General features: G+C 42.6%; 3 protein-coding genes across 5 annotated transcripts; 2 read left to right on the top strand and 1 right to left on the bottom strand.

The window, feature by feature from the left end:
- Window positions 1-360: 360 nt before the first annotated feature.
- LOC148328804 (zinc-binding protein A33) lies at window positions 361-3,857 on the bottom strand. Its single transcript, XM_088306045.1, has 6 exons — window positions 3,801-3,857; window positions 3,203-3,298; window positions 2,844-3,077; window positions 2,603-2,625; window positions 2,390-2,505; window positions 361-1,742 (listed from the first exon to the last, which is right to left on the bottom strand). The coding sequence occupies exons 1-6, from the start codon at window positions 3,855-3,857 to the stop codon at window positions 1,186-1,188; spliced, it is 1,083 nt and encodes a 360-aa protein (XP_088162171.1). The 3' UTR covers window positions 361-1,185.
- A 1,265-nt stretch (window positions 3,858-5,122) lies between these two features.
- Window positions 5,123-8,409, top strand: ino80e (INO80 complex subunit E). 2 transcript variants are annotated; one of them, XM_088306917.1, is made up of 8 exons: window positions 5,123-5,373; window positions 5,499-5,581; window positions 6,103-6,173; window positions 6,291-6,343; window positions 6,429-6,510; window positions 6,794-6,911; window positions 7,141-7,239; window positions 7,628-8,409. In XM_088306917.1, exons 2-8 carry the CDS (start codon window positions 5,501-5,503, stop codon window positions 7,832-7,834), a joined length of 711 nt encoding a protein of 236 aa, XP_088163043.1. In that variant the 5' UTR covers window positions 5,123-5,373; window positions 5,499-5,500; the 3' UTR covers window positions 7,835-8,409. The 2 variants fall into 2 exon arrangements, with proteins under 2 accessions (XP_088163043.1, XP_088163045.1); XM_088306919.1 differs by lacking the exon at window positions 7,141-7,239.
- A 551-nt stretch (window positions 8,410-8,960) lies between these two features.
- LOC148328806 (uncharacterized) lies at window positions 8,961-14,036 on the top strand. Of its 2 annotated transcripts, XM_088305808.1 has the most exons (4): window positions 8,961-9,305; window positions 10,010-10,583; window positions 11,505-12,275; window positions 13,183-14,036. In XM_088305808.1, the coding sequence occupies exons 2-4, from the start codon at window positions 10,296-10,298 to the stop codon at window positions 13,732-13,734; spliced, it is 1,611 nt and encodes a 536-aa protein (XP_088161934.1). In that variant the 5' UTR covers window positions 8,961-9,305; window positions 10,010-10,295; the 3' UTR covers window positions 13,735-14,036. The 2 variants fall into 2 exon arrangements, with proteins under 2 accessions (XP_088161934.1, XP_088161933.1); XM_088305807.1 differs by lacking the exon at window positions 8,961-9,305 and having other exon boundaries at window positions 9,496-10,583.
- Window positions 14,037-14,671: the final 635 nt, after the last annotated feature.

Here is a 14,671-nt window from a genome sequence, read left to right on the forward strand (position 1 = left end):
ACATAAAGCTCCATAACCTTTTGGAATTATGACAAAAAGTTTCAAAAATTGGTGGTCGGTGGTTCCTGGATTGTAACTAAATATTTGTAACAAGTATCTAAAACTGTAACTGAATCAGTACAGTAAGTAAGTGACTAAGAAATGACGTAATTAGCACAAAGAAAAAGCCTACTAGAACATCTGAACTTTATTTGGAGTTAATCAAAGGCACAAAATTGGCCAAAAAAGGCAACAATGTAAATTTGCATTTGAAAAAAAATATCATTGCTTTATTTAAAGAGTTGAAGTTGTAAAACACAATCCGATTATTCCTCTCAAGCTGATGCTTAATATGCACCAAGGATAAACTGGCCATCTTTGTGCAGTGAGTTTTATTTTGATCTTTTCTCACGAAGGTCAACTCACAGCCAACACCGTGTCACTCAACGTCAGACCGTCTGTCGTCTGTCGCATCTCAATGCCGCGCTCTGGGCTTCCATAACCTTGACAACGCGCCATGTGTTTGCAAAGACGCCAAGCGCTTGATGCTGATACTTTCGAAGCTTCCCAGCCTGGCTACAAGTTGTTCCTCAATCTTTGGTTACTTTGACAAACAGCTTACGTCAATGTTTTAGGAGGGCAGCACTGTAGCTGTTTTACTTGTACTTTAAAAAATTCAATGGCTGCAATGGCCAAATGTGCTAAGTATTTGTACTATTCGGTTTGTTTGATATTTATTTTGTGTTAGGGTAGCAACAGATCTAAAATTTGCTAACATGTTTTAGACACTCACTAGCCGACAATCTTGTTCACAACTTAACAGGAGCTAACACACAAGCTTGTGAATTGATGTGAGCGCAACTAACTTTAGCTCGTAGCTAGCTAGCTTCCCCTTTGCACAAGCTCTTGAGAGAGCTTTAAATTATGAACATTTTCAGATTGTCAAAATGTATTTACAATTTATATAGGTTGTGTATCCTAAAGTAAAGTGTGCGTGTGCTCTCCTCTTTGAACATTTGGCATTTTCAGCGTTTGACAGAACATCCGCTAAAGCTAAAGCTTGCACTTTGACTCATTGTGATTTAATCTTCAAAGTGCCATATTTAGACCGTCACCGTTTTGTTGTCACGAAAACAAAAAGGGCAACAACTATATCAGTTTGTCATTGATGACGAAAAACAACACTTCTATGAACAAAGTCCTTGGTCAAAGCGATGGGCTAAAGATGCTAATGGGAGCTGTGTTCCTGCCATTGTCAGTATCACATGGATTGTAGAAAGGGTACAACGGAAGCAGGAGATTTCCCGTGGCAAAAGTGTAGACGGGCACCATGTTCTCAGCGTTATAGAAAGAAACCTCCTCCTTCTCACAGTCCAGAAACACACCGACGCGAGCCAGTTGAAGCGGCACATTGACCCGGACAGGTGTGGGATCAGTACAAGCCAAGATGTCGCCGTTCTTTAGGGCCAATGTCCAAAGACCACCGGAGGTGCCCGTAGCCGCCATCTCCCCTCGGGGAACGTCAGCCTGCGCCACTCCCAGCCTCCACGCCGTCTTGTGCCGCACGTCCACCTCCCAGTAGTGTCGCCCGACACTGAAGCCCTCGCGGCCTAGCACGCAGTAGTAGTGGTGGAAGCGTTTGGGGTTGTCCCGGCGGCATTTTGGCGCAATTTTAGTGTCGTTGAAGCGCACTAAGGTGCAGGACGGGGAGACGGACAGGAGTGGGTGGGCCGTCTCTGGGTCGAATGTCACCCGTGTGATATCTGGAAGAAAGCACTGGCATATCTCTGGGCTTTATTTTTTTTTTTTATAGACAACACGCCTGCGGTGGCGTAAATGTCGATGTATCAGAGCAAGGATCGCTGCGCATGCTTGTCAATTTGCCAGACCAGTCTCCGCCAAGTTGAGAGTGTTTCCTTGGAGATGTGCCCAGCGGAGTGACAATTTGATTACAAAAAGTCGGTCTAAACCAGGCGTGGGCAAACTACGGCCCGGGGGCCACATGTGGCCCGTTAAACGTTTTAATCCGGCCCGCCGAACTTGAAAAAAATTAAATGAATAAACCTTGCTCATGTTTTATTTTCTAAATATTGTGGGTTTTCAAAGACATATATATTGTTGTAATGCTTTTGTTCACTTTCATTTAAAATTAAATTGTGTGGTTTATCCAAGACGTATTTCAATCATAAATTGAATAATCCATTTTGATTGGCCGCGATTGAAGTCACATGTGATCACTCCCAAAGCCACTCAATAAATAAAATAATAAATATTTCAACATGGACTGGAACCAATTAAATGATTTTACATTAATTCCTGTAGGGAAATGTACTTTGGAATTGACAACAAATTGGAAGTCAGTCAGCAAGGTTCCAGTGTATGACATTTTTCTTGCAGAATATGTACATACTTGGGTACAGGCAGCTTTTCATGCGTTTCCAAATTCTGTACTGGATGGGTCCCACAAAGTGGCCTGAGCGCAGCTCGCCGTCCACTTCTGGAGGGGGGATGAATCTGACCTGAGATCTGTTTGGAACAGATGCTGTGTTTTTTTTGTTTTTTTTAATGATTGATCGGGCGTGACGTGAAGAATGCGTCGCGCAAGATTAATGAGTAGACTTGCCTTTTAATAAGATCTTGGATGTCCTGCAGTCAAAGAAAGAAAGAAAGAAAAACAAGTTAACAGCTGCTGTCTTTCTATTTGCTGACCAATTAATTCACTGCTTGACATCTTTAAGTGACAACATTGATTTGAACTCACAAAGGAGGCAAATGTCAAGCCAATCAATATTTATAATCAAATTCCGGGCTACTCAGCATCCCGGCCTGAATGCAGATGCAATTTTATGCCGTATTTTTCTCACTTTGAGCATCTCGGTGCTCTCTTCCTCGGCCAGTTTGCCGTTAAGCACGGCCATGGCTCTCTCCAAGTCCTTCCGTTGCTGGTAGATGTCATTTTCCCTTGCCTTCAGTTTCTTCAGCACTCTTCCTCGCTCCCGCTTCAAGCGTTCTAGATCCTTACGTTCCTCCTCATCCAGGAAGCGATGTAGGTTCCCGAACTCGGCTCGGATCTCTTGGTCCAGGCTGTCGAACTGGCTCTGAAACACCAAACAGCTCCACGATACTGGCCGCGATACTAGGTACACTTAGAAGATCCAATGAAAGAATTGTTTTTAATCTTGTATTTTAAATTCAGAAAAATAATTGTGTAAGAAGACCGTACCTCTAGTTGTACTGAGTCGATGTACATCTCGCTTTCGGCCTCCCTGCACTCGTCCACTTCATGCTGGATTCTTTTAATAGCCTGGACAAGTTTGTCCTGGAACACAAAGAACCATGGTCCAACTCTATTCCTATACTGCTTGGTATGTTATAAGGTGGTGGACTGGAGTTGAAATGGCAACAATGGATTAAACGCACATAGGGACGTATCATCTGGGTGAGGGGCCCCGTTTTGCAAGAGCGGACGTTTCGTGACATTTGACCAATGTGAGGGAATGAAGAGTCATACGGCCATTGACAAAATATTTTTGCGATCAGGGTTACTAGAAGAGAGTTTGATAGGACTGGACTGACAATTTATGCGCTAATGTCAGTGGTTCTAATAGAGATCCCTGTGGGACACCGTTACAGCTAATCTTACAGAAGCAAGGTAATAACAGAGTAATAACAAGGTACAAAGGTAGGAGAAGGCCACACTTCCTACCACTTTTTGGACATGTAAATTAAATTCTTACACTTGTTTTCTTTTTTATGATTGCCTTGATTGTCCATTTTGTACGAATAACCTGTGGGTGGTGTTAGGTAGGTAGATGTCTTACCTTATGTTCAGAGAGCAGGCCTCTGTTGAAGATGTTGTTGGTGTGCTTTCCGTACATTCCAGTGAACGTCGACGCAAAATAAAAGTGAGAGGACTCCGACATGTAAACAGGGAACGTGATGAAGCAGCCCTAAGTGAGTGTGTGTGGTGGATAGGGGAGGGGGTGGGGGTCAAATAGATGACAAGCTAAAAATAACAGAAGACAATTCATAGAATGTTCCATGAAAAAGAGGGCTGAGGGCTCAGTGTGAGACCGGCACCATGTGATTCATGGCGGCGCACAAAGAAAGAAGATGCTATTTTGGGCTTTGCACAACAAATGGGATCGACAAATTACAGAGTGTCACGAATGTTCTGGGCAGGTTTCAATTTGTCAAGGTACCTCATCGATTTCCCGTCAAAGGGGGAGGAGGGCGAGGTAATCCGGTGCAGCCTGGAGCCATTACAGCGCTTTTTACTGCCCCGAGATGACACTGCGGCATTTTAGCGGGACTCACATCTGTATGAATCCTGCTAAAAAAAATGGCAGGCAAGTTAAACAATATGACAAGAGGAAAGGTCATGTTTGTGGTTTTAAGAGACGTGACGTTGTCAGTGCGCAAAATGGGTGGGTTGCCATGCCAACGAGCTTGGCACTGTATCTGAGGAATTGCCACTGTCCTGCCTTATTCCTTTTCACCATTCATCTTCTCTATTTTAAATGCATTAACCGTTTACCTTTCATTGATGCTGCACCTCCATCTCTCCTGCACACACACACAGTCACACAATCATGCAGTGAGGCAGCATTACGCACCACCTGCGAAATTCTCTCCTATCTATAATTCATGCTGCGGGATGCTGCCAAGTGAATGTACAGTGTGGTCCATGCAGCAAATTCACCATCAAGCAGCTGTAGAGGGGACCTTGGCGTGGGTACCACTGAAATCATCAAGCCCTTTTTATTGAAAATTATTTTTTAATAATTTCGAAAAAGTCCACAAACAATTATGTGGGGTCCACTGTAAAGAATCAATCTATGGATTCTCTATTCTATTAATGGATGAATCGGATTTTAAAAAGTTTAATTTTCTTCCCTTTATTGTAAAACGGGACATTATTAAAAATCCACAGTGCAAAAAATGAATTGACTCAGTAACTGTCAGAAAAAATCAGATGTTTGCAAATGTCTTATCTTGACTAAATACAGAAATAAATAATATTTTCAAAGTAATGCTCATCTATGATTATTGTAATTTGTTTTAATTGTACCGAATGTGTCTGTACAATATGGGAGGAAGAATAACCCCCTCTGTTTTATACGTAAAAGTGACGTGCGGTGACGTCATGACGCTAGCAGCGTAAACAAAACATGTCGCTAAAACGGACTCAAGGATGAGGTACGGATAGCAAGTTTCTTCCGAATTTCTCTGCGCGTTGGTGAGATGTACGCACGCGCCTTGAAGCAAAACAAACAGAAGCAAAAACACTGAGCGATTTGCTTTTTTTTTTTTCAACTCACCGGTGTGTGTTTTGAGCGAGTTTAGCTGGTCTGCTAACGTGTTTAGCTAGCTTCCTCTTGCTATCCTTGTACGGTAAGTCTGAGAACGTGGAATGTAATAATATCAAATTCATGCTTATTGCCTCTGCGTTATAATATATCATACATTGTGGTTATGTGGCTTAAGGTTTTGTTGACAATATTTATGATGCATTTCAGAAATGAACGGCCAAGCAGACGTCGAAGTCGACTACAAACGAAAATACAAGAATCTCAAAAGAAAGTTGAAATTTTTGGTTTATGTAAGTATTAAAGCGGTGGCAGAAACACTCATATTCTGTGCGAAAGTACTTTCTTTAAAAACAAGTATTTATAAGCGTAATCACTGCCAATATATACATCCCCACAGATTTAAGACAGTGACTTAAATCATTAAAATAATGCAAATTGAATTTGCCCACTTTAGTTCTCAGTGGTTCACATTTACTTGAGTACAACATTGAACTTTTTTTTATACCACTTATTTTAAAGTACCTATTTTTATAATTGGCACAATGGGGGGAACACGTAAAGCCAACTAGCATTGACTCAGGTTTTTATGCCATCAAAATATGTCCCACAAAAAATACAGAGTAGAAATTGCAAATAGGGCTTTTCAATGGAGTAAAATGTCATCAAACATGAACGCAAATTGTACCATTACCTGAAAAATCTAGTTATGTAGCATTTGTCCTACTTTTGTTCCCACCACAGATATTAAATATATATTTTAAAGGTGTTTCAACTTTTAAGATGGGTAAAACATTTTCATCTTTCTTTCAAGGAACACGAATGCTTTCAAGAGGAGCTGAGGAGGGCACAAAGAAAACTGCTCAAAGTGTCCCGGGACAAAAGGTGTGTGTTACATTATACACTGTTTGTTTTTTTTCCCTCAATCTTTTCATTGTATTTGTGTATTTTAACTACCTTGTTGTTAAAATAGATTCTGTTAATGAAATCGATGCATTTCAGCTTCCTTCTGGACCGACTGCTGCCCTATGAGAGGGTGGATGAAGACTCTTCGGGTAGTTAAAACAATTTATTCATGGACAAATCTCGGTGTTAAACTGTTATTTGCGCTCACTTTTTTTTTCACTTTGTGGCTTTTAGATTCCGACGCTACTGTGTCCTCGGACAACAGCGAGGGAGAAGTACTGCGGGAGAGAGAACGAGAACGGGAAGGAGCAAAGAAGTCAGTCACATCACACAGCCGTGCTTTGACTTAGGAATTTGATTTGAACAATTAGTAACGATGTTGCTAGCCAAAAGAGCAGTATCTACCAACGCACACAAAGTCACAGTCTCACAGATTAATTAAAGCGCGAGGTCATATCATATGTTATATACTAGTTCCCTGCACAGTGTTCCAGATGTTCTAATTTTGGTTTATGTGGAGACTCTTGACAACTTCTCACTCTTTCACTCCCAATATTCGATAGACGACTGCAATTGAGTGTGTTTTGGGTGTTTTCCAGGCGAAGAAGTAGCCCCGGCACATGTCTGCCGTCTTCACCCTCGCCTCACCTCTCCCTGCTGTCTCGTCCAGGCGTACACCCGTTGCAGTCCTCCGGCTCCGGAGCTTACCTCAACACTGTGAGTGGATTTCCCCCTCCGACCCTCTCGCTTTTCTTGTATCCCGCCACTGCCACCTCCTCCTCATCATCATCATCACCATCAATCCTAATCAACAAGTTGATTTGTCATTTTATTGAAAGTCCTTTGTTGCATTTTTCATTTTTGTGTTGGTTTGTTTTTCCTGTTTTCTGTAACGTGGGCCCACTTCCATTTGTGTTTGTGCCGTGTGCGCTCATACTGCGGGCAGATGCCCTTCCCACCCGAGTATTTGGCTCCCCCTGCTGAACGAGTGAAGAAAGAGCGGAAACCAAAGGCGCCCAAAACCAAGAGAGAGCCGACCGGGAAGGTGAGAGATGAAATTGCGGAGGAAACAAACAAAAAATATTCGGAATTGTGTCTCTTTTGTGCCCCTTTTTTTTTTTTTATAGTGGAATGAGGCTGTCACATAATCAAATGTGAATGCTACCTTTAATGTTGCGGTTCTTATGCAGCAGTTTTGCAGGATCTCTGTGTGTAAGAGGCTAACAATAACGCCTCAACTGAATTTTATTGAAAATTTTCCAAGTCAACCCTCTCCCTCTCGGTTGTTTTCATTTTGGTTTGACTTGGTTCTGATTCATTCCGTATTGCATTCATTCATCCCCTCCTCCAAGCACCACATGTCAGTCTGTCTTTCCCGTCCTTAACTTGTTCTTTTTCTTTTTATGTCTCTTCCTGTCCGCCTTCTTGCCCAGGTGGTGGCGCCCATGACGGCCAATTACCCATCGGGCCCAGCGGCGGCTTCGACAGCCGGCGGCCCCTTCAGCTGGGTCCCGCGACAGATGCTCAGCGGGGATGCCGCCGAGGATGACGGCGAGAGCGACATCGACAGCGAGCGAGGAGACGAAGACCGAGGCGAGGGCGACGAGGCAGAGCTAGTCATTGACATCCCTAACGAGTGAGCTTGCCTGTGTGTGTCTGAGCAAAGTATGCAAATATGTGTGTAAATGCATTAATCCCCTACAAATATGGATATTTCAATCAATGCATCAATCATTGTTTGAAAACAAATATTGGAGCAGCACAGTGTCCGTTGAACTGACGCCAAAATCGTGGCAGAAAACGTCTTCACATTTGATATAATTGTCATTGCTTTGTTTTTATGTAAGTTTGTTATGATAGAGTGCTGTTTTTCTTGTTAACAAAAAGATTTTTTTTAAATTGTCGCCTCAAATATTAGTAATTGGAATTATGTCCCCTCTTATTTTGTACACTAATTTATAAAAGTACCAAATGGCCTTTTTCACAGTTCTTTATCTATGGCTCCCCCGCGTGGACTGTCTTCAAACTTCACCATCACTTTTCAAACAACCTCTCATGTAAAAAAAAAAAAGAAAAAAAAAGGCTGTCAAGGTTTATTAGGATATTTTGTGTGTACCAAATGCTTTTAAGAGAGCCACAAAGTGACTTTGATCACATTGGTTTCAACATTTCAAACATGGTTTAATAAATAGCCCTTGGGCCTCTTTAAAAATAATACTCTGGCAGCTTTATTGTTCTATCCAGCGCAAACTCTGAGTAAGAATCTATTTTTTGCAGCTCCCAAAGCAGGCGTGTCACTTTTGATTCAGAGTTTATCATTGATTTTTCACGCCGCACCTACACCATTGCACCTTGCGACTCACTCACTCACTCATACTGCAAACATTAACTGTGATTTAAATGTCAACTTCATATTTTACAGTGGTGTTTAAAAAAAAAAAAAAAAGAATCTTGATCGTAAAGCCTGAGGGGTTGTCTGTTTGTTCTCGCTCTTAAGCAACATAAAGGCAGTCTGGCTGAGCTGGATTCCAATAGCAAGAGAAGAGTGATCAGACTGTTTATGTGACACTTGCACACCGGTTTATGCTGCGTTTGCAACAAAATGTAAACACTGTCTGAACATGCATTTTTGTAGTATTCATAAAGAAGGCTTTTTCTATTTGGAGTCTGATTTGATCAGTCTGGTTAAGCCAGCGAGAGCATTTAAGGAGGGACATTATTTGGTCGACTTTGAAGCACCTGTTCTACTTGACTTTCAAGAATGTGACTCAGAGACAGTCGACAGGGTTGGGACCTTGTGATCCTTCAGCGTTCTTGGTTGTAGCTGGACCTTTGGACATTTTGAGATAGATAAAATGCCCTCAAGATTTTTAGCTTCATGAGACCCATGGGCGGCGCAGCTGAAACTGGAACTGTCGCACAGTTCGCGGGGCTCAACAACTAGTTTTCGGTAGTAATTGACTCTTGGTGTTTTCTTTAAATTGATTTGTTGATTTGAAAGCTGAATTGTGCATATGTTAGAGCCAGTTAGAAAAATGAACTTGCACTTTCTCCAAAAAGACATGAGCGAGAGCCAGCTGGCTGCTGGCAACGCTTCAGACGACGCAATATGTATGTTGTGGTTTACAACAATTCTCAACTTTATGTCCTGTTTGCGTGTGGCTATAAAGCGAAGCGTGGAGAGTCTGTGGGCAAATGTACATGTTCAGTCAGTTTAAATGTGAACAGCCTCTCAAAATATCCACACTTAATCCCTTTTTTGCTTGTTTCCTCTTCGCGACAACCTACTTTTTTTTTTTTTTTCGTCAATCGCACTATGTTTTTGTGGTTCAAAATGTGAAGCCTCAAAACCTGATACAGTGTCACCGGTTTTCTGTTGGAGTGCGGCAGTGGATGTGCATTGGTCAGTCACTTATTGTGCGGCAGGTTATAAATAGTAAAATTAAAAAAATTAAAACGTCCAAAATAATTGGCCCGGAATAGTCAAGGGTGTGCTCATCGAGGTTATTACATTTACTGGAAATTACAAACCGCAAAAACATACATAAATAAAATAAATGATTAAAATGGAAAAAAAAATAGCTAACTGCCAACTTCATAGAAATTGATAGTCAAAATAATGCACAAAGTCAGAGAAGGCTCAAAACTTTCCAAAAGCCAGAACAGTGGATTTTACGCTTAGTCGCATACTTAATCTACGTGTCTAATTCATGTCATTGTTCCTCTGCCTCAGAACGCAAGAGCTCATGTAACGTACGATGTGTGTGATGTCGCTTGATCACTGCCAGCTTGTGTTTGGGAATGCTGACTTACAGGTAAGCGGCAGGTTGCGCTGGGTGTGAGCAGGCCTTGTTTAGCCGAGTCAAAGGTGTCGCCATGGAGACCATCAGAAGGGGCGTCGCCAGCTGACAGTGGAGTGGGGGGGGAATGCAAGCAAGATAGAGCCTGCACTAGTTGCTCATTTGCTGACTTGCAACATGATTTTAGGAGCAAGCAGCCAGTGAGGGACACGGTAAGACATTCCGATTATTTGTAACCCTCTCACACACTGTATGGCTTTGTGGGAGATTTGCTGAGCTCACCACCCTCCCACACATCAACATGCTGACTGCCGCTGTGTGCCTGATGGCCCTGCTGGGCCCGGTGCAAGGCTGGGGCCTGTCACCGCCAGCTGATGACAACGCCGAGCCGGCCTTCCCATGCGGCCTCTGCTTCCACGGGCGGACGCTTCCTCAGCGCGAGGGCTCGGCGTTGAGCCCTCGGTGTCACAAGACGCCCGGCGGCCGCGACTTCGCCACCCTGCACAGGCCTGACTGTGACACGGCTGTCGCCTTGGCGCTCCGTCTCGACCCGGGATGGGTGCAGGGAGGCGAGGGAGAAGCGCTTGTGGTAAGGTCACGTCTGTCACATTGGTGCAATTTGCAACATTTCGAATATGGTCCATGCTCTTTGGGAAATGCTGTAGTGTCGGGGCCTCACAAAGTTTTTAAACAAAATGCTGCCAAAGTAAAAAAAAAAAAAAAAAAGGTTTACAACCATTTTTCCTTTGATTCATTTTCCAAACCCTAGCCTTCCAAAAAGACAGAGATTTGTATTTATTTATTTTTTACAAAACCCCTCAAGTCTTCCTCCCAAAATCGGCGTTAAACATTTAATATCCATTTCTCTCAAGGACAAGTAGGGAGTGGAGAAAAAAGAAATCTGCAAATATGTGAACCTGTGAGTGCTCTTTTAAGTTGTGATACCACCAATCACCACTAGATGGCAAGTCTTTCCTGTACTACAATGGGAGTGATATGCAGGACAAAACAGTACGGCGATTATATTACAATTTGGTTTGAGTTGATTTTCTGGACGTTGGATTGAAGTTCTTGCTTTTTATGCGGAGCCTTTTGTGCTGGGAAAAAAAAATACAGTATGTGGTTAGATTGTTGGCCTCAATTATTTGAAATTGACAGTGCAGAAAATGTAAGTGTAAAGTAACAATTTTTTCTGAGTTAGATATTTCACAACCGTGTCATTAACAACCCTGCCAAATTTGAATGATTAAATGAATTGCCTAGTATATGAATCGTGAAAAATCAAGCAATTGTTGCCACGGAAAATGCCTGCTGTTATGAATCTGATTTGTTTGACGGAACTGTGCCACTGCTAAAATAGCATTGCATGTCATAAGTCGCATGACATGGCTACAGATAGAAGCTGAAATCTGATTGGCTAAAAAGGATCATTTTCAAAAATGTAATGGAACAAATACACAAATTTAATTGGAGTGTCAATTTAAATGGACTTTTTGTTTGTGTCTCACAGTCAATAGAAGAGGATGGAGTCCAAGTTTTCATTCCAGCCCTTCTCCGGGGCGGCGACCACGCGGCTCCATCTGGAGATGCCCACCTCGAACGTTGGGATTGGATCGTCTCCACGGTGGTTCGCTCCAGCGTCGCCCCGCAGTGTAGCACTTTAGGCGGGGAGCTCTACATCCTAACCGGGGTCGAGGGATGTCAGACGGGGCCGCTGTGGTCCGCGGCGTGCTGCTCCGTCCCGGGCGGCGAGGGCGGCTTCGGCATGGCCTTAATCAGCGAGACGCTCGATGATGATGACAGCGTGCGGCGAGTGAGCGTCAAGGAGCTGCAGGAGATGCTGGGAGTGGAGGAGCTGGTCTCTGGAGGCTGCGGGGAGGCAGACGGGGGGGCGACCGGGGTCAGGTTGGGTCTTCAAACCGAGGACCGCATACAACAGTGTGCGGAAGATTTGGACTGCACTCAAGATGCAAGCGACTCGGATGCCGGCAAGTCCGATGCCAGTAAGTCCCATGCCAGCAAGTCGGATGCAAGCGACTCGGAATCAAGCGACTCGGATGCAAGCGAAACGGATGTGACAGAGGAGTCTGCATTGGAGTCGGAGAGGAGCGGTGTTAAGAAGGCTGATGAGACCCGTCATGTCGAACATGTCGTTGAACGGGAGGACAAGGCAGATGGCAATTCCAGCAATATTGTGGTCCGCATCTTCTCGACCATTTTGTCTATCCTCAAAGCTCCGCTCAGGCCCATCTTCTCCAGAATCACACAATTCCCTGGACAGGTAAAACATCTTCCTGAGGCTTTGTTGTGTGCCCAAGGGCTACTTTATTTTTATTATTATTATTATTATTATTAATTCCAAGTATTTTCATGTATTTTTTTGCATGTTTCAGATCTATTTAATATTTGTAATTGTTTACAAACCACATCCAAGATAACCTGAATTATTTTTCATCTGGTTTTCCATTCTGATTCTGATTCTGATTATTATTTGCAGATTTGAGCACAATTCTTAATATTCCCAAACGCTGTGATATTTTTTTTTTCATTTTTGTCATCCAATCTTTCTAAATGGCAACTGATTTTTCTACCATTTAAGCACAATGCACAATTTTTCTGAATTCCAATCATAGATAACAATTGTTTATTATGGTAACTTGAAATTCATTACCTATCATTTCAATTATTCTATTTTTATTCATTTTTATTATTTTTGTTATTCTACATTCCAATTGAATTTATTGTAATTTTAAAAGTTTTTTTTATTTTATTTTGCTTATTTCCCTTCAATTAGTAATGTTTCCAAAGCCTATCAACATATCCCGGAATACATATTTAAAATGTATTTTAATTTAAAAAAAAATATTTATTTATTTTTTTATAATTCTTGGACATCTTAATTAAATTTAACATCCATAACTATTTTATTTTGTGCATTTCAGTTAACAGTTAAAACAGACCACGTATATAAAACCCGTTCTGCAGAGCACAGTAATTTGAATAACTTACTTTAATTCTCTTTGCTTTGCAAATGTCTTCATTTCTGTTTATTCATATTTTTTGATGTTGTCCTTTTGGTTGTGTGAAGCATGTTGAGCTACCTTCTGTATGAAATGTGCCATATAAAAAAAGTTTTTTTTCCTCCTCTCTTTCTAGTCATGACTTTGATATTGTGTCTTTTGGTGCAGGTAGCTTACGTTCTCCAGGAAGACCTTTGCGTCCTCGCTGCTCTCCCTGGAGACTTCTTCTCCTTCTTCTATCTCTTGACGTCCGACCTGTTGTCATGGATACGCTGGGCCGCCGAGGCGCTGCTGGACGTCCTGATTAACATCGTCGACAACCTCTACTACTGCCTCTCCTCCATGCTGGCGGCGCTGCTGAACAGCTGCTACACGGGCGTCACCGGCGTGGGGACGCTGGCCGGCGACACGGTTGGGATATGCGGGAACGCTCTGGGCAAGACCTGGCGGGTAAGCAAGTTCTTCGGCGGGCGTCTTCTGAGGCAGAGCGGAGACTACGCCGGGACGGTGGCCTTGGAGATGGGGGATCAGGCGCTAGCCGTGGGTGAGGGGACGGGCCTGCTGGCGTGGAGAAGCGTAGCCGGGGTGTTCAATACGTGCATCATGGGAGGGAGCATCGTCTTCGGGGTGGTGGATGTGGTGTTTGGGGCCTTTACGCAAGGTTTTGGACGGGAGAGGGAAACGACGCCGGTCCACACCGATTTGTCAGAGACTGCTTAGGAATATTTTGGAGTGGTTTTGTTTTTCTTGCACTACAAACTTGCTTTATAAAACATTTTGGAGGATTGAGAATGAAGAAAAGGGATTCTTTTATTCTATTTAAAGGGGCTTATTCTGATGAGTGACACACATTGAATTGCTCTGTGAAATTGGTGGCAGTGGGTGGGGAATTTGGTGATGAATCCATGTGCCACATACACACAGTGTGGTGCATGAAATGCTGCCTCCATGAGTGAAAACATTTTTTTTTTAAGAGTTCACGTCAATAACTTATAATTAAGACGTTTGGGAGCGTTTTTTTTTTTTTTGGGAACGACCACGTCTAAAATGTCCAGGGTGTACCCCACCTACTGCCCAAAGATGGCTGTGATAGGCTCCAGCGCGCCCGCGGCCCTAGTGAGAAGTGGCTCAGATAATGGATGGATGTTTTTTTTTTTTGTGTGTGTGTTAAAGGGAAGAACTGCTTCATGACACTGAATGCGCCATTGTTTAATAACACGTGTAATAATGACGATTGCATGTATTCTTGTTGAACATGTGAATAAAAGAGAACTGTGGCTTATGTCTTACTTTTGTAACTGTGACCAGTCATCCAGATTTGATTTGAATTTTAAATCTTGTGACAGATGGATTCCCAATCACCGCCCTTCTCTCAACTGAGTACTATTTCTTAGGTACTGATTAATCAAAGGGCAACCAGTTTGGTTCACGCATATGAAATAACACATTTGTTCAAATATCCTTAAATAAATTGGTAGCGTAGACAACGATCGTGTTAATGAGTTTTCACAATAAAACATCAAACGATAACTGAATGAAAGTGAATTGAATTATTATTTTCCTTCCGGCTTGTCCCATTCGTGCAGTATTATAAATTTTCAATAAAGTTAAAGTTAAAAAACGCATAATAAATAATAAATTATAGGTTTCAACGACA

This window comes from Idiotropiscis lumnitzeri, chromosome 10 (genome assembly GCF_059441095.1).
Source record: "Idiotropiscis lumnitzeri isolate Australia: NSW breed Sydney's pygmy pipehorse chromosome 10, RoL_Ilum_1.0, whole genome shotgun sequence".
Taxonomy (NCBI): Eukaryota; Metazoa; Chordata; class Actinopteri; order Syngnathiformes; family Syngnathidae; genus Idiotropiscis; species Idiotropiscis lumnitzeri.